Source organism: Sebastes fasciatus, chromosome 15 (assembly GCF_043250625.1).
Source record: "Sebastes fasciatus isolate fSebFas1 chromosome 15, fSebFas1.pri, whole genome shotgun sequence".
In the NCBI taxonomy this organism is placed as follows: domain Eukaryota; kingdom Metazoa; phylum Chordata; class Actinopteri; order Perciformes; family Sebastidae; genus Sebastes; species Sebastes fasciatus.
In genome coordinates, this window is record NC_133809.1 from 13,036,224 (window position 1) to 13,056,058 (window position 19,835).

A 19,835-nucleotide genomic window follows, 5' to 3' on the forward strand; every position below is an offset into this window, starting at 1 on the left:
ATATAATATAATATAAAAACTATCCCAGATTTATTTACATCCCAAATTTTATATTTGTGCTACGCTTCAACCCATCACCTAACCTATTCCACAAATCCACCCCACAGACTGAAAAACACATACTCTTCCTGTTGTACGAACACAATGCTTTTTAAAATTCAATTTTCCTCTTAAATTATAACCCCCCCTCCCTCTCACAAAACATTTTTTTAATATTGCCAGGAAGTGAATTATGTCTTGCTTTGATCATAATTATTGTGGTTTTAAATTTGACCAAATCCATGAATTCCAATGCATGTGACTTTAAAAACAGTGTGTTCCCTATATCCCACATTATTTACTATCCTGATTGCTCTCTTTTGTAGTATGCAGTAGTAGTAGTGTCCTAAAAGGAGTAGGTAGTAGTAAAACTTATATTTACCTACCCCTTTCTCACTTCTCCTCTAATAACTCATATATCATAGAATGATAATATAATATAATATAAAAACTATCCCAGATTTATTTACATCCCAAATTAAATATATGAAAAGCAAGATATACTTACTTGCATTAAATAAAAAATAGGTTTACTAAATAACAAAAAACCCCAAATATAACATATTTAACATGTTTCTACAAGTCCCCCCCCCCCGCCCCTCCTCTTTCACATGTATGTTTTCCTTATCATGCAGGTGAAGAGATGCACTGATAGAAAGAAGGGAGAAAATAGAAAATTATATAATTCATTAACATTCTGAATGCTAGCTAATTTAATTGATGTTAAAACTAATTTACGGGGCAAGGATTGCATTAAATAAAAAAAAATAGGTTTACTAAATAACAAGCCAAAAATAATAAAATCTAAGTATACTTGGCTCATACTGACAAGTATACAGAAAAATCTAAGTATACTTGGTTTATAGGCCTACTTGTACTTAATCTTTTGATCAAGATATACTTACTTGCATTAAATAAAAAATAAAAAATAGGTTTACTAAATAACAACCCACAAATAATAAAATCTAAGTATACTTGGCTCATACTGACAAGTATACAGAAAAATCTAAGTATACTTGGCTTATAGGCCTACTTGTACTCAATCTTTTGATCAAGATATACTTTCTTGCATTAAATAAAAAATAAAAATAGGTTTACTAAATAACAAAACCCCCCAAATAATAATAACATATTTAACATGTTTCTACAAGCCCCCCCTCTTTCACATGTATGTTTCCCTTGTCATGCAGGTGAAGAGATGCACTGACACATTTACATTTTCCGACAGCCCGTGAAGGCGGCCCCGTCACAGACTGCACACTGCATACGCGCCGTGGCGGAGAGCGAAGATGGCGGAGAATAATGTCGAGCCGGAGCACCTATACAGCGACCGCGACCGCGGCCTGGACACGGACCTGGACCTGGACAACACCGCCGAGGACACTCTGGTCGCGATGGAAACCTTGCTGGCCACACTGAGAGCCTTCGAGGACGTCCTCACGCAACAAGAAATATCCACCGCGTCTTCCACGGAGTACTGCGACAACTTCTGTCAGGTAAAGCAAAACATCGGAGCTAGCATCGTTAGCTTCACGTTAGCTTCCCGTTAGCTACCCGTTAGCTCAACGTTAGCTCCTGTTAGCATCACGTTAGCTCAACGTTAGCATAACGTTAGCTCACCCAACGGTTGTTTTTCTCGCAGCCTGCAAGCTTATCTGCTGCTGGCCTGCTAGCTCATTTTACCTGCTCAACTTTAGGGTTTATAAACCAGGTCTATAAACCAGGGAGCTATTGCACAATGTGTCTTTTTATTCATATTCCTCATATGCATATAATTATACGCTAAAACAATATAACTTTAATATAATTGTGCTAATAATGAACGTACATTAGAGCATATATGAGATGCCTGTTTTTGCTGGTTCAAGTTACAGTTAAAGCTAAATGATATATGTCTTATTTAAAAAAACATACAGGTAAAGATAACTAAGATTGTATTTTACATTGCATTGCCACAATTGTGCACGATTGCATGTGGGCTAATGAGGAACATACAATTGGTAGATGAGTGATTATATGTTGCCTGTTTTGCTGGTTCAAGTTACAGTTAAAGCTAAATGATGTATAAGGCGTTTTAGCTTGGTGTTTTATTACAAAACATACAGGTAAAGAACAGGAAAGATGTTTGTATTTTACATGACATTGCACACAATTTTGCACATCAGGCATGATTGCATGTGTGTGCTGGGCGGGGCTGCATCGAGGGATGTTTATCCACATTTTACTCTACTAGATGCGGCAATAATATTATTATTATTATAGCAACTGGGAGCAAATAGTCATTTTCAAGAAGTTGTACCAATCAAAAAGCTTTCTTTAGCTTTGTGTCATATTGCTGCGCATTTGTGTTGTAATTTTTCTCTTATCAACAATTGAGATGCATCCTTATTTTATTTACACTCATTCCCATTATCATAGGACTGTGAGTACAGTTTTAAAACACATGTTATTACTGGTATTTATATTAGAGGAAACAAAGGGAAACCACCTTGGTTTCCAATCTGGAGTACATGGAGAAAAAAAAATCACAGCAAATGGTCATTTTCAAGAAGTTGTGTATCTTCCATGTTGTAATTTTTCTCTTATCAACAATTGAGATGCACCCTTATTGCACTATACTCATTTTTAACAGTCTCTTCTGCACTATATTCACTTTTTTTAATAGTTCTGTATCACAGTTGTTACCCTGCACTATATTAATTTTTAACAGTCTCTTCTGCACTATATTCACATTTTTAATACTCCTGTATCACAGCTGTTACCCTGCACTATATTCAGTTTTAACAGTTTTTCTTCATCTCCTTGTATTTTTATATCTGGTATATATTTTTGTACTTTGTACTTTGCACTACTAACTTTTTTTACTGCCTTTTTACTAACATGTTTTTGCACTATGGAACTGTGATGCTGGAAACTTGAATTTCCCTCGGGATTAATAAAGTTACTATCTATCGATCTATCTTATTTGAATTACACTCATTCCCAATATCATAGAAATGTGAGTACAGTTTTAAAACAAATGTATTCATATTAGAGGAAACAAAGGGAAACCACCTTGGTTTCCCATCTGGAGTACATTGGGGGAAAAAAACACTTTCATTTTCACTGCTCAAGCCCAATGTACATGTCTTCCAACAAAACTTGCTTACCAACCAAAGTTGACAGCAGAGAATAATAATAATAATAATAATAATATCATTAGCCAACTCACTCTGATATTTGTTCTGTGTTTGGATGGTAGCTGCTGTTAGGATACATTCACTTTTCTTTTTTTTTTAAGTTTGCCTAGGCAAGGCAAGGAAAGGCAGCTTTATTTGTAGAGCACATTTCAGCAACAGGGAAATTCAAAGTGCTTTACATAAACATTAAAGAACATTGCGACAAAGTGCAAAAAAACATTAAGACTTGATTAAAACAGTAATAAAAACATTAAATATTAGAAAATAAAAACAAGCTAAAATAATAGCAAAAATCGTTTGTGTTAATGCTTTAAAGAAATTAGCGGCGTTAAAACAAATTTGCGTTAACGTGTTGTCGCGTTAACTTAGACAGCCCTAATATTAACACAACAACTGGATTTTGTCCCCAGTCTCTTTACTTTGGAGTCATGCTAGAAAAAGGACCTCTTTACAGCCATTATGGAGAGGAGGAAAGATTACAGCAATACATCTTTTAGTGGACATAACTTACTGTTTTTGGGGTTGATATTAAACAAAAAGTTTGTGTTGTATTTATTTTCTATTGAAGTCGGAAGTAGTGTGGATGTAATTAGTACACTGATATGGGTCTCCGGGGTTGTGACCTTATTCTTGGCTCCCTTTGAGAGGGCACCATATATTTAGACTGAAGGGAATTAATTTAATGTCTCTGTAGACACCAGCAGCAACCAGCAAGGGGTCTGCTGTCTGGCAAATGGGACTCCTGGGATGTTGATTGTGATGATGATTTAATGTGTGTAGCAGCAGGGTACAAACAGGCGACACACCGGTTTACACACACAGATGTTCACTCCTCTGGGCCTGGGGACAGTTGACAGTTAAGACAATGTTTACTTCAAACAATATTGTGCTCTCTGTTTAAGGTAAAGAGTCAATAAGAGAGTAGAACCGTTTACTGTACTGTGTTATTTCTTATCTGTAACATTTTTTTTTTAATTCATGAAATTCAGCCTGCATTCATTACAAAAACACATTCGGGAAGCTGTAAAATATTTAAAGTGAAAGTCTGAAAAAGGGAAAACATGTAGAAGTACGTGTCCCTCCTTGAGTCAGGTTGTTTTTAGTGCATGTTGGCTCACTATTGAAGGTTTAGGTTTGGCATATGCTGTACAGTCAAGTCCCCTCAGGCCCAATCAGGAGCATCTCACACCTGACAGTGTCAGCTGGGATCAATCAGGTACAGACTGGGATCTCCCCCAGGTGGAAAACCCATATTTATCTAGACAAACGTTTCTCTCATCTGATCAGTGTTTTACTTTTCCCATAACTGTTTTCCTTCATTTTTACATTTTGTGATGTTTTTGTGTGTGTTTATAGGCACTGATGCACTATGCTGGGAGCAGGAACTCCATGGAGCATGGTCTGCCTCTTCTGGAGGTCTACTGTCTGTCCATAAACTGTTTCGCTGCGGCCCGATCCCACCTCACTGCGGAGTCCGACAGAGTGGCCCTTGTTTTGAAGAGATTAGCTTTGTGAGTACCAAAAAATAAATCCAATGACAAAAAATATATATTAAAATTTACAGTGAGTACTTTATATCTTATGTGCACACTTAGCAGTTTGTGTTTTGGAGCACTTTAATTGTTCAAAAGTGAAAGGGTCAGCTTCTCCCTCTTCAATTATTTATTAAGTCTTTAATAGCCTGGCAACACAAGCCTGCAATTATTAGTTAGTGCCCTGTTTAGTCTTAATTCATGCATTTGCTTTGAACATTTCATGTAGGCTGTAAAGTAGATGATTGACAGACACCCGTGACCCTTCATATTTGGGAATCACAAGAACCGATACTTCAGTACCAAGTCGAAAATGTGACGGTACTTGTTTACTGTCAGGGCTCGAGACTAACGGCGTCTAAAATCCGAAAGGAAGCAGTAAACTCACCTTCGACACGTCCAGGGGACGCACCCTATTTTTTCCCTGATGCAACATTATGAATAACAAATCTGTGTTGAAATCGGCAGGAGGAGAGCTAGTTAACGTTAACAGGGCGACTGTTCTGCAGATGTCAGGCTTCTCCCAAACTATCCATCAAATCAAGTTTCTGAATAAATAATAAAGTCAAGTGTGTGATTTTTCAAATACTCGCCATATATGACATGGATGTGTTACAGGTCATGGAACAACTTTCTTGTGTTTCCTCTCAGAGCTGTAATGTTTTAATCAACAGTAATAATTCCAACTTGGCTCTGAATGAATTAACCCACAGAAAGGACACAAGCTTGCATGAGTTGTTACTTTGGATTAGATGTGATTCTTGTTGTGCTTAAAGATGCATTAAAGGGTTCATGCTGCAAAACTGAACGTTTCAGTGTTTTTAGCTGAATACAAAGTCTTACACGAAGGATCTTTTAATAATGACCTTGTAATAGTTCAATTTAACTACTTGTGGTGCAGATGTGAAATGTGTATGTGATACAACCTCAAACGCATGTCGCCACTGTTCAGTCCATTTTCTTGAATATGTAAAGCTGACTCTTCTAAAAGCTAGAGAATACTTTCTTGTACCAAATTTAGGTAGTATCACAGTCTGTAGTTGAGATGTCCAGACTTTATATTTGCAGTTTCTCTTATTTGGGTTAAGAATAGATCTGTCCAGAATTCATAATTAACAGAAATCATTGTAATCTTGTTTTTATTTCTTGCAGGAGCTGTTTTGAACTGTTGCTGTCAGTGCCTGAGAATGAAATCCCGTATGAAGCCTGGGTTCAATTCCACCACTCTGTTCAGGTAGAGGACCTCATTTCAAAACATTGTTTGCTGATGGGGTGCAGACTTAAATCCTGTAGGAAAATAAAGTGGTGAAAAGAAATCTGTTTGTCCTTGCCTCAGCAGGTGTTATCAAAAAGCCTTCTGATAGGAGGCGAGTGATGCCTGAGAAAAAATGTCCCAGACATGTTCGCCCCTTGTTGAGTCTAAACCACCCAGTGTTTATAACCTCTAACTCATCATTGGTAGACAGTTATATGAATAAATGCGTGCTGAACAAAACTGATATACTATCAAGAGTCATGTGAACTCATTACCACACTGACATACACTGTTAGATTGTGCCCAGCTAAGTCGCTGTAACAAATAAAGCACAGTGCGTAACATTTGCCTGGGTTAATCACAAGAATTACGTTGTTTGATGTCATTTCAAATAAGAAAATGTTACATTTTTGTCAGCCGAGTTGACAACAAAGGAAAAGTAAAAACTGGGCAGCTTTAGTTGTGATCAAGTTTAATTTCCAGAGCTGAACAGTGGTGTTCAAAATACTTTTAATACTTTTCATATTATAATATTGTCAACTAAGGGGCCATGTCCACCAAAGCGTTTTTTCCTGAGGCCAGCGTATTTTTTCAATGCTTTGCAATGGGTGCGCCGCATATTTACGCTATGCTACAAACACCAGCTGCGTGATAAGGCGCTTTTTTTTTTTTTAATGTTCAACTTTGGGCAAAACGCTACGCTCGTCACTATTCACCCAGCCTAGTATGTGGGGTCTCATTGTGTATGTTATGCTATTGTTTTTACTGTGGACTTTATGTTGTCCTAATGTCTGGAGCACTGGACCAAACAAATTTCACTGTGTGGGATAATAAAGTTGATCTGAATCTGTAGATTCTCTGAACCGAACGATCGTACTCGCAGAGATGAAGTATTATTAATACGTTATCACATGACAATAGTGGAAGAGCACAGGATTAACAGGGCTATTGGTCTAATTTTCAAGAAGGACCTGGACAAGTAGTTATTTTAACATTTTGTTGTGTGTCTATTGCAGCTTGCCCATGATAACTTGATACAGTTTGGAAGCACAGACCTCCAAGCTTTACTCCAGATCACAGGAGAGGGAGGAGCGTGGAGCAACCCTGTCCTTACGTCTCTCCTCACCGGCCAGCCCACCAACTCAGAAGAAGGTTGGAATCTAGTTAACTAATTTGTCTAGGTTATTTCATTTGGACATGACAGCACAGCTTTAGCACTTATTGTCACGTTGGCCGTGTCGTGGTAGTTTGCTAATCAGATTTTCTCTGCATTCTGTCGCCAGTTGATGCATACATCAGCTTGGAAGGCGAGGGCTTCATGGAGATGCGGGTGAAGCACCTGGAGAAGATGGGCGAAGCGGCGAAGGCAGTGGTGCTTGCCAAAGCTTGCACTGAATGCAGCGTCATCTCCAACCAAGCTACCTTTCGTCATACTTATGTCGCCCTGCTTTGTCACCTGCTGCCCAATGAGGAGGCCATCATGGAGGTATTACGACACTTTGTGTTTGTTAACAGGGAGAGGAATACTTGCACTAGAGTTTCAGTTGTTGGCATGATGCTCTTTCAGTACGGTCATATATTTATGCCTCCTTTTGTTAATTTTGACAACTGTGATGATGAAATGTAGGGATGAAAGACGAAACCTTTCAATGACTGTACAAACCGGACCGTGGGCTTGTTGAACCGTTGCACCACTAATGAAATGTTACATAATAGTGATGGTTCTCACAGGTACTTATGTTGGTACTGTTTTAGCATCAACAACAATGTGACAAAGTATATAAGTCACAAGTTGACAAACCAACCAGTAGGATTTTCTAAAAGTAAAACACAAAGCGCTAAATTCAGTGTATCTAGGAACGAGTGATTATAAACACACTTTAAAACAGTGGTTTCCAACCAGAGGGTAGCTGATTGTAGAGAAGTTCAACTGATTTGAAAAATAAATAAATTACTATTTCATAAAAACAATATATCCGCATAAGGAGTTAGCTGTAAAACTTACTACTTGTTGCGATCAGTGCACGAGAGGTCTAAATAGTTAGTTAAAAGTAATGGCTAAATGGTTGAAATATCCAGCTTCTGCTCAACATGCTGTTGCTATATGAAGAGACATGTGGTTTTGGCAGGATGTGTTGAGGGGTCACAGCAGGCTGAGGTCGGCAATTCTCTCCCTCCTGCTAATATAAAATGGATATTATTAAAATCATGAATAAAACTGTGGACAAATTTGCAAGTCAAACCCTTTTTATTATAAATATGAAAAGGTGTCTATTTATAAAGTGCACTGTCTCCAAAAATAGAGCCCCGAATTCACATTCAAATGGAGCTTTCTGGCGTTCAGTTTGAAGACTCAGAAAACCCTCTAAAGTTTGAAAAGGCTTTAGATGCTTTAGATGTCTTTAGATTGAGGCACAGAATAGTTGTGGTGTTTGTTATGTCTTTCCACCGCTACTGTTTTGATCATAAGGACAATGATGTGTGCATTTATTTTATTTATTTTAACCCGTAGATACTTGAGTAGCAGGAGTCCTTATACTCACTGACATGTTTCCTCATTGTTTGGTCCTCCCTCTGTAGTGTCGACTGTCTCCCCCACCTCTTCTTGGTATGCTGTGTTGTCAGTTGAAAACCTTGTAGATCCAGTTTACATTATCATACTTACAGGGCTGTTGAAGGATCACATCCTCCCCCTGTAAGTCAACATCATAGTCTAACCTTTGCCTTACTTGTGATGCATATAATGGACCAATATATTGAATTATACAAAGTTAAATATTCTATCAAATATTTAATTTGAATTATGTCTGCGTATTGATCTTAATACTTCACTACATTGGTTTTTTGTGTTGCTGAACTTGGCAGCTAGTAGAACCCACAAATCCCAAATGATCTGGAGCACTAGTGTAGTGTTATTTATCATTTTGGGATCAAAATTCATCATTAGCATGCACAAAATATAGGACCTTGATTTAGGGCTGAGATTTCTAATCAAAATTGCAATATGGCCTGCCTATGGTGCAATATTTGTTAAAAGTGAAATGTATGTCAAAATACCATTTTAAATTAAATATTGTGGAGCTGCAGAGATGTCCTGGCCTACACATCATATTCTACAGACTTAAGAAAACATCTTTGTTTGATACAGATCACCTCGAAATTACACAATAATCATTTTGATATTTTTTTCAATGAAAATTAGATGATTTAAAATGTTCGTTGCCTCTAATATCGCAAATCATTTCACAATCGCAATATCAGTCAATATAATCACAATTAGATATTTTTTCAAAATGGTGCAGCCCTACCTTGATTCTTCCTTTCTTCTAAACATTATAAAGAATCCTGAATAATGTTGGACAATAATTGGGCTGTTGTCATCTGTACTGTATTTTGCCACATCACCCTGATAATGGTGTATGACTAATCAAAATTTCTAGATATGCAAAATGTGCTTTTGTTTTGCATTTTATATATTCACACAAATTATATGAAGAGGTCCTTGGGTCGTTGGTTTTTAAGATCCTTTTTCTGGCAATTTTGCGCTCATGAGAGACTTAGCCATAGAGTGTGACATGTGATGAAGTTTTTTTTTGCTGTTATCAAACTGGGGACATCACAGTTACATGATATGTGTCGGAAAATGCTGGGTCTCTGGTGTGTCATGGGTGTATGATGAGGATATTTTTTAACCCCTAATTGTCTCATGGAGCAACTTGAAACTGGATGGACTGACTGTAGGGATTAGGGCTGTCAAAATTGGCCACAAATGACGTTTGAATATTTGTACTAAAAAAACGCATAGGTTCAAACATGTTCAAATATCTAGCACTGCATTAGTTTCCCCACTTTTCTGTTGGCTATATTATATGTCATTTCCAGTAAATATCACAATATACTGTAAAACGTGCATTTTCTGTTTAAAAAGTACAAACGACGGAAGATAGCAATTTCTACTCACCCATCTTTTAAGTGGTTACGTCTCCAGTCTGATCTGGAGTGCACAGCTGATGAGGTTTTGTTTACATGACGCAATGTAACGCTTGCTGTTAGGACACAGTGTCACTCTCTCTGCGGCCGAGTTCTCGACCATCATCACAGTTGTTGAATTATTGTCTTGTTCCACTTGACCTAGTGTTACATTTCATTTTCATTTAAAGAAAGTGACATGAGACTCCTGTCATGCAGTACATTCAGGGATGCACCGATCCAACGTTCTCTCTGCCAATACCAATCAGATACCAGTTCTCTCTTTTTCACAAATTTAAAGTCTCTATACCTTACTGTGTGTGTAACTAATTTAAATCATGTAAATCAATCAATCAATGTAAAGTTTGATGAGGCCAGGGATTGCTGTGGCACTAATAACTGTGCCTAAATGAATGTAACTGATAGCGAAAACACTGAATTTTGTAACTGCATCACATCATGATCTATACCCGATCCACTTAATAAGGTCAGTATCGGCACCGATACAGGGTTCAATGTTAATGGTTTTTTTTTCCACTTGCCTGGTGTTTGACTTCGGACAACTAGATTTCTGACGCACTTGCCCGAAGTAAATTTTTTATTTGCCCCAATAGAAATTGTTTTATTTAATAGGTTATCAAATAACAACAGAGACTTAAGTTAATTGTCATGTTTAATCTTTAAGTAAATTAACCTGGAGGCTAGATTTACTAGCCCAAAGTAGCATTTTACTTCCCCCGGGCAAGCAGGCAATCCTTGTTGAGCCCTGCGGTACCGATCCAGCATATCATATTGGTGCATCCCTAATTGACATGTTAACGTTGGCATAGTTGCTCACTGGGTATAGAGGAGTGAATATTATACATTTGATTTCCCTGGAGGGTGTGCTGTCTGCCATGTTGTTTTCTAAGCAGTCAACATTGTGTTTACTCCCTGAACAGATATCCAGACTTGACTGTAAGGATGTTCTGGAGATCACCTGTAATTTAGAGACCGAGGGAGAGGAGAACACCGCCTTCATCTTGTGCACAACTTTCCTGACACAGCAGCTTCAGCAGCAGAGCCTTTACTGCTCCTGGTGAGTCGTGCCTGTTTGGAGCCAAGACTGCATGTATTGAACATTATGTATTTCGCACTACAGTCAAACGGAAGATCTCTAAATAAAAAAGTCAATTTTCTTGTCTTTTTTTTGTATCCAAAGGGAGTTGACTCTGTTGTGGAGTAAGCTTCAGAGGAGAATCGACCCCTCGTTGATGTCTCTTCTGGAACGATGCCTTCAGCTAGGTGCCATTGCCAAAACGGTCCACCATTTGCTTTGCCTGGTCCGTGTCATTCAGACAGAGGTGAGCCCAACAGCCATGCTGTCCATTTTTTATGCTGGATTTGAGTTGGTGCATTGGTTATATAAAGCTCCTTTTCACACAGTTACAGGAACTAAACTGAGGAATTAAACACTTTCTTAGCAAGTGTTTTCTGTTTGTGTTTCCACCACATCTGAAGAACCAGAAAAAATAGGCAAATTAGTCTGGTAACAGATTAAATAAGGACGCCATTCTATGACATTTCCACACACGAGGAAGCAATAACAGAGTCTCTTTATTTGGGGATAATGATAATGGAGACATAACAAGGTGGACAGAGAGACTGAATACTGCCTTTCTTCAAAATAGATAATCTGCTTTTTAGACTAGTCAGAAGGTGTGAAACTGCATATAAGTTGTCCTAATGCTTGTGAATAAAGATTTACACAAGTTATGGCATCCTGAGGTTTGAATTTGACAGTGAGCATCGTTCAGCACGGCAAACTCTGCCTCGATAGTTCCTGGGCCATCAGAAAGTACCGCCCCCAAAGCAGGGACTTTGGGGGGGACAGGAACTATGACAGAGGAGCTAAATTTAGACCCTGGTTCCTCTTGTAAAAACGTAGGGTTCTTGAGTTCTTTTCTTGCGGTGGTGTGTGATGCCAGGATGCGTGAGCAGCGCGGAACGTTTTGCTTTTCTATTTTGGAGTCCATGTTAACAGGTTAGAGCAGCGACACAGCCCGCATGAGCAGCGCCTATTTTTTCCACGTGCTGCGTGCGGTTCACAGCAAAGATAGACTGCGAAAATTATCTTTTGACACTAAATGGACATCATACCAGCAACATTACTACAGTTTCAAGGTCTATCTGTGGAATATGTCACAGACATGAAAACAAATCAAATACAATTTTTAACACACTTTCAACACTTCCTGTTTCCGTTTCAAAATAAAAGCCTTCTAGTGTTTTTTTAATTGTGGATTGTTACTATTATTTACAAATGACCACACGCTTCTGAACCTTTTTCTGTCTAAAATAAATATAATTGACTTTTATAATGAAGTGAAATGGCCATTATAAAAGGCAAACTCTATGTAGAAAGAAACGACTGGCAGCAGCAATGCTGTCGGTGTGGACGCCACACGCGTGAGAGACGCAGCCGTTCAGCGAGGTAGCCGTCACGCGCTGCTCATGCATCCAGTGTGGCCTGGGGCTCAGAGGTTCAAGAGACATACTGTACCTTTCAGCCCATAAAGGGCTACAGTACAGCTACTTTTTATCCTCCCAAAATCAAGTGAATTGCAATGACATTTTACCTACAGAGTTTCAGAATGTGATGAAACAGTGTTTGATGTAAAAAAAAAAAAATGACAGTTTGATTTTTTGAAATAGAGTAATATATGCTAATGCTAATAATATATCACTCTATTTTCAGACGGAGGCGATGGGAGTACCTGCCTCAGTGGAACTTTGTGTCAAAGCCCTTCAACTTCCGAAGCAGGATGACTCAGAAACGAGGATCTCTGTCTGTAAGACCATGTCCTGCCTTCTTCCAGGGGACCTTGAAGTGTTGCGTGCCTGCCTACTCACAGAGTTCCTGCTCGGCCCCAGCCAGGAAGTCTATGGGTCCCTTGAGGAGCTTTACTTACGCCCAGACCAAAAGTATGACCAGGAAAGCGAGGTCATTCCCAACTCGCTCCGCTGCGAGTTGCTACTTGCTCTGAAATCATACTGGCCTTTTGACCCCGAATTTTGGGACTGGAAAACTCTCAAGTATCACTGTGGCTCCCTTCTGGGGTTGATGCCGGAGTCAGATGGGGAAGAGGAGGAGGCGGTGGACAAACAAGAGAAGGGTAAACAACATGAGCCACAGGGGATAACAGTGAAAGTAGAACCTGAGCACCAAAAGAGGATAAATGGTGTTGATGGTCATGAGCAGCAGGATAAAAAGCAGTCTTCTACCTTATCAGAAGTCCCAGGAGAATCAGAGACAAAGAAACACAGGTTCTGCTGTCAGATTTGTAAGAGGTCAGTTACGGACTCCCAAATCATTCACCATTCCAAAAGACACGGAGATGACCACAGCCACCCCTGTCCTGTGTGCCTGGGAAAGTTTAAGAGCAGAAAGGAACTTGTTCCTCACCTGAAAGAACACGTAAGTGAAGCACATCTCAACAAAAACAACGTAAAGAAAGAAGACGGAGAGAAGCGGCCGGACGAGGATGATGATATTGAACCAGGCGAGATCACCATCGACCCTTCCTTAATGCAGTATTACAAATCCACACATGATCCAGACGTGCTGCATCACATCGTGCAACAAGCCAAAACGGTGAAGGAGAAGAATGTCGACGATGACGAGCACGTAACATTCGAATACATTGACCAGCACTTCAGCGTGCAGAACCGGGACGAGTATCCGTGTCCAGGAACCGATTGCACTCGGAGTTTTAAACATTCCAAGTACTTGTATGTACATTTAAAGTCGGAGCACAAAGGCGATGACAACGTGAAACACTTTCACCACTTGAGAGACACGCGGGAGAAGTGTGTTTTTTGTAGACGCCATTTTGTCTCCGCATACCATCACCGCAAACACCGAAGGGTCCACTATGGTGATCGGCCTTACGCCTGTGTGGTCATGGGCTGTGGCGCTCAGTTTAGGACTTCCAATGAACTTGTCATGCACAAACAGACCCATGGCTATCACCTGAGCTACCAGTGTGAGCTCAAAGGCTGTTACGTCACTTACTCCGACTTGGCACAAATCTATCACCATGAAGCACAGCATTTCAGAGACGCAGCATTCACCTGCTCCAGCGCTGAATGTAGTAAATACTATTTATCCAAAAAAGAATTCATAAAGCATTTATCCACTCACAACATCACCTTCTCTGAAGAAGACTTTGAGGCTCAGAGGAAGGCAAAGCGGAAACTTCTTAAGGTGGTCACTGAAGCGACACCCCGCCTTAATAAGTCAGGTGATGCAGAAGAGACAGTAAATGGAGACGTCCTAAGCTCTTCCTCAGTAAGTTGTGCCTCTCCTTTGCAAGCATCTGACAGCAAGGAGCCCAAAGCAACAATGACCTTGGTGGCTGTGTGTTTTGATGGGAGTAAGTTCACCTGTGGTTTCGAGAAGTGTGGCATGACTTTCTCCAGAGCCAGAGATGTCCAGAGGCATCTTAAATGTGCCCACCCAGAGCACCTTAAACTGGAGAACAAAGAACACAAACATGACAAAGAGCGGGGCTCAAAATCCAAAGGGATAAAAACTGAAACTGAGCCAGACGGTAAGGAAAAGGGAAAAGAGGAGCTCTCAACTCCCTTTCAACTTGTGGAGGCTGGCAAAGAAAGAAAGGAAGCCACTCATCCCAAAAATGAAACAAACTCTTCAAGCCTTGAAACAAAAAATGATGCTCTGAGTGAAATTCTCATTGGGCTGAGTAAACTGGACCTGAATTCTTCATCACCTCACAGCGTGTCAAGTGAGCCCTCTCAGTCTAAACCAGAGTCGAATGCATCACAAATATCTCTCCATCAGGCAATCATGGCGAAGCCTCCCGTTGTGTTGCTTCAGAAGAAACCCCCTCCTGAGGTAAAAGTCAAAACTGAACAAGCAGCTGATGAAGAAGACGGTGTTGAATTATTAGCAACTGCTAAGCCATATATCTGTGAGATGAAGGGTTGCGGCTTTAGGACTGCTCAGAGCTACAGCTTGCTGCGACACTATAACAACCTACATGGCCGCAGTGTTGAACAAGCCAAAAGGTTGACTTCTCTGAAAACGACATCTTTTAAGCCTTACGTGTGCCAGCTTTGTTCCAAGAGTCACAGAGAAAAGCATGTGTTGAAGGCCCACTATATTCAAGTTCATAACCTGAGTGGGAATTTGGTGGACAAAATAGGCTGTGCATCTACACGGAACGAGGGGAACAAAGACCCTTCAAAGCATAAACCTCAGCACGGCCTACAAGTATGGAAGAAAGAGATCCCCAAGTTGCAACGCCAACAGGAGGAAAAACCGTCAACCGTGGTGAAAGAAAATGGACAAAAGTTAGACAATCATTCTCCATCTGAAGAGGAAGGAGAGGATGAAGCAGAGGTTAAAGAGGAAGACAACGAGCAGAAGGGAGAAGGTGAGGATAGGACCACACAACAGGTCAGAACTACAAGACGTTTGGTAGCCAAAGGTAATCTCTGCTATATATTGGATAAATTCAGTAAACCTTTTCATTGTGTAGCAAAAAATTGTGATGCCGCTTTTTCCACCCAGGGAGGCCTCGTGCGCCACCTACAGTTGATACATCATTACAATCGCTCTCAGCTCTTGTTGGAAAAAGATTGCGATGAGCAGCACACTCCAGAGGTCCGAAAAGAGCCTTCCAAGAAAAGGCCTCTCTCCTCCGATGAGCCTACACCCCAATACGAGTGTCACTTTGCCAACTGTAGCGCTTCCTACCACCTGAAAAGCAGCCTGGTGCGTCACACTCGGGATAGCCACTCGCAACCACCAGAGCTGATACGGTGCAAGTTTGAAGGCTGTACAAGAGTGTTCAGCCACAATGATGCACTTAAAAAACATACGCTTTACAGTCACTGTGAGTACTACGATTCACTGGTGGTGCGTCTGCAGAGCACTCACAAAAAGTCGATTACTGGATGCCAAAAGAAGCTAATCGTCGCACCACAGAATCCTCAGAAAGAAGAACCTGGTTCAGCCACCACCACACAGGCTGAGGGGTCGAGTCCCAAACCTGAAGCGACCGCCGAGTCAGAGGAAAAGGTTGAGGAGGAGGCTGCCGTGGAGAAGAAAGTGACGGGAGAAAGAAAGAGAGAGAAAAGATATTCTTTCAGCCGTTACGTCTTCAGATCTCATGAAGAAGCACTACAGATGTGCCAAGACCGCTGTATGCCCACGGCCTACCCATGCATGGTTCAGGACTGTGACTCTGTCGTCACATACCTGAAGAGCTTGCACCGCCACTACATGAGGGTTCACCGCATGCGTCGAGATGATCTTTCTAAGAATGAAGATAAGCTAATGTTTACCGCTGAGCAGCTGGAGGAGTTGATTCAGAGGAAGTCGGCCAGGCCAACAGTCACAGGAGCGTCTTCCCCTAACGGAGTTCGCAAAATGGAGTATCAGGCAGAGCCAGAAAACACAGAGGGGGCACCCATGAGCTTACACCCCATCAAGGCCGAATCACAGGAGGAGGATAATCATGATCAACTGGGATTCCCAGAGGAGGAAGAGGAGGAGCCACCACCTCCACCTGTTGAGAGAAATGGCGTCCTTGTTGGTGCAGATGAGGTGCTTTACGGTGAGCCGAGCACCGGCGGGCACACTGAAGACAAGCCTGCACCAACGCAGAACACTCCAAAACAGGAGGAGAGATTAACTTTGGATCAAATCAGACCTCTTCTTCGTCCCCTCACTGTTGACCTCTCGCCACCGTGCTCACTGCGCTTTACTGCCGAGGAGGGTTTCCAAAGCGTGTCAGGCATCAAGGATTGTGGTAGAATGTTAGCTCTTATGCCCGCTCTTCCTGTTCGCCAGCCACTAAAACGGAAAAACGAATTGTCTGAACCGCCTTCAAACTTGAAAGACGCTCAGACTCGTACCCCTTCTCCACGCCCTTTCGACATCGCCGCCTACAAGCCTATGGGCTTTGAGTCCTCATTCCTGAGGTTCATCCAAGAGACGTCGTCGAAAGACAAAAGTGAGGGAGCGGCGAAACGGCGAGACTCTTTCAGACGCAGTTGTTCGGTTAAGGAGAACAACCAGCTGGGAATCTCTCACACCCGCAGCAGGCGCACTCGTTCCCCACTGCTGAAGCCCTATGCTGTGACTGGAGACTTCACATCAGTCCAAAACTTGAAGTCCATCTTGGACAAAGCCCTGGCCGGGTGTGGGGACCTGGCTATTAAGCAGCTTCAGTACCTCAGACCGGTGGTGGTCCTGGGGAGACCAGTGTGCACCACCAGCCTGCCTGACCTCTTCCCATCAGACACCAACAGCAGCAAACTGCTTCTTGGAAGTTAGTTTAACTGAGCACCTTTTTAATATAGCTATGGCAAATTACTTTGTATTTTCACACGCTGTACCAGTATTTTTCTTTATCCCAAAATTATAGTATTATGTGTTTTTTAAGTTGCCAAACTGAAGAATTATAGAAATGAAATTAGCATTAAGATTAAAAACAAGCTTAAACAGTGCACATCAGATCCAAGTGGATTGTTTTTTTAGACATCTGTTATGAAAGCATTCAGTTAACATGTTAACTCATCTTCATCACCACCAGTGTATATACTGTAGTACTCCAAGACAATGTACAGATTTTCAGATTGTTAGAAATGGTCAGTAGCGTATTGCAAGGCCTTCTCAGTTGTGTGAAAATGTGACTGAAAAAAAACATGTCCTTACTAAAAACATACTCGAGGAACATGTTTGGTTATTTTTCACCTCAGTTTATATTAAAGCAGTGTTGGGATGCAGTGGACAGATGTTGGCAGACATGTATGTAACACTTTCTAAAGAAATAAATGTGGAAACCAATATAAAGCGCTTTACTTTCTGAATTGTGTAAGTGACTTATTTTATTTTTAATACAAAGTCACAGTGAAATCTTGGGAGCTGTTTGCTAAATTGAAAATACACCCAACTAATTCATTTAAAATGTGTTGTGTGTGTCTATGTAATTCCACTGCCTGAAATATAGTATTTAAGATAAATAGTACACAATGAGGTACTATTATCAAAGAAATTGTGTATCAAAAGTTAGTTTCTTTATGACTACATAACAAACAAACATTCAAGAGAGGATCGGGACATTTGTTTTTGCAAATTTGATTAATTTTGTTTGGGAATATGTACAACTAAAAGAACATCCACTGACATGGTAGCTGTTTGAAAATCTAGGTTTTAATACCATCATTATTATTTCATCTGATATGACTACGTGGTGCACATTCTTTAACAAATGTGTTGAATTAAGTTATTACACATAAAACCTTGGGCAATATTGCAGCATAGGAATACTGTTAGTGCTGCACAGAGGATGGGAAGAACCAGCAGCTCATTTTTTTGTCCTGAGTGCCCCAAAACATCTTAATCTGATCATGACTGTGACTGTTTCTCCTGATAAAATACAAATTAATAAACACAGAGATCACATATATGTATATATATATTATGTATATAATGTTTATATATATATATATATGTATGTATATATATATATGTATATAATATACATATATATATATAATATATATGTATATAATATACATATATATATAATATAATATATATATGTATATTGTATATAATATAATATATATATATGTATATTGTATATAATATATATATGTATATAATATATGTATATAATATATATATATATTATATACATATATATGTATATAATATATAATATATATTATATGTATATACATTATATATATATATTATATTATATGTATATATATTATATGTATATATATTTGTATATATATATATATATATATCTTAGAATGCTTTCCATTTATACAATACACTGGATAACCTTTTGCACATAAAGTCACTGTGTACATGTTTGAAAAGGTGTTCAGCATAAATTGGGTGTGGCACATTTTCTCCAGAGGTGTGAGGACCCTAGCGCCCCTTACAGGGAGTTTTTTTGTCTGTTTGAACAAAAGCTTCTGTCTTTTGCAATGATTGTTTTCTAGGAGTGGTGGTGGTAACACTTTATAATAACCATCATTAATAAATGGTAAATTGATAGCTAATTAAACGTTAATATAAATGTTACTGTACAAACAATGACATCATAATGTGTACAAATTATTAGTAATTGTGTTATTTTAACAGTTTCTTTTTGCACACATTTTATATACTACATTAAGTATTTATTAATTACCAAATGATTTGTTAACCTTTGAGAAATAATTTGTGAAACATCTATAAACATGAAATAAAAGATATTTGTAACACTTTAATGGTTAGTTAAAGTTTGTAAACCTATAAACATTTGGATGGCTATTATAAAGATGCCAGTAATGATTATAATACCTTGTTAAATGGTTAAATACTTTGTAAAGCATCTAGAAACATTCTTTAGATAGATAGTTAATACTTTGTCAATTGTTAATAATCAGTTACTGGTCGATCTATCTATATAATGTTTATTGATTTACAAACGATTTAGAAATCATTTGGTAATATCAAATACTTAATATAGTATATCAAAAGTTATGTGTGCAACAATAAACTGTTAATGGTTTACTAATCAGAATGTAATGTCAGCTATGATACAATATATAATACATTATTTCATATTACACAAACTAAAGATAAAATGAATTATGGCATTACTAATAATTAGTTAACATTATTATAAAGTGTTACCCATTACTTCTCCCATACTTTGCTCTACTTCTGCGACCAGACTCTTATTTAATTCTCGACCATTTAGAGATTGGATAACGTCTTCAAACGTCTGGGTTAGGACAAACAGAAATAAAAGTTAACCATGTATCGAACAAAAAAGAATGTGATGT

General features: G+C 39.2%; 2 protein-coding genes across 2 annotated transcripts in view; one reads left to right on the forward strand and one right to left on the reverse strand.

The window, feature by feature from the left end:
• znf593 (zinc finger protein 593) overlaps positions 1–19,835 on the reverse strand; it is a 70,455-nt gene that overhangs the window by 6,923 nt on the left and 43,697 nt on the right. The window lies entirely within an intron of this gene.
• On the forward strand, positions 1,248–17,852 carry rlf (RLF zinc finger). Its single transcript, XM_074661763.1, has 8 exons — positions 1,248–1,535; positions 4,575–4,729; positions 5,903–5,984; positions 7,022–7,157; positions 7,289–7,491; positions 10,916–11,052; positions 11,176–11,317; positions 12,712–17,852. The coding sequence occupies exons 1-8, from the start codon at positions 1,329–1,331 to the stop codon at positions 17,317–17,319; spliced, it is 5,670 nt and encodes a 1,889-aa protein (XP_074517864.1). The 5' UTR covers positions 1,248–1,328; the 3' UTR covers positions 17,320–17,852.

Bases quoted from the DNA above. Each gene is read 5' to 3' on its own strand.
- rlf (XM_074661763.1), top strand. From the start codon at position 1,329: ATGGCGGAGAATAATGTCGAGCCGGAGCACCTATACAGCGACCGCGAC. The intron at 7,492-10,915 runs GTATTACGACAC...CTCCCTGAACAG, and splicing joins ATGAGGAGGCCATCATGGAG to ATATCCAGACTTGACTGTAA. The intron at 11,318-12,711 runs GTGAGCCCAACA...CTCTATTTTCAG, and splicing joins TCCGTGTCATTCAGACAGAG to ACGGAGGCGATGGGAGTACC.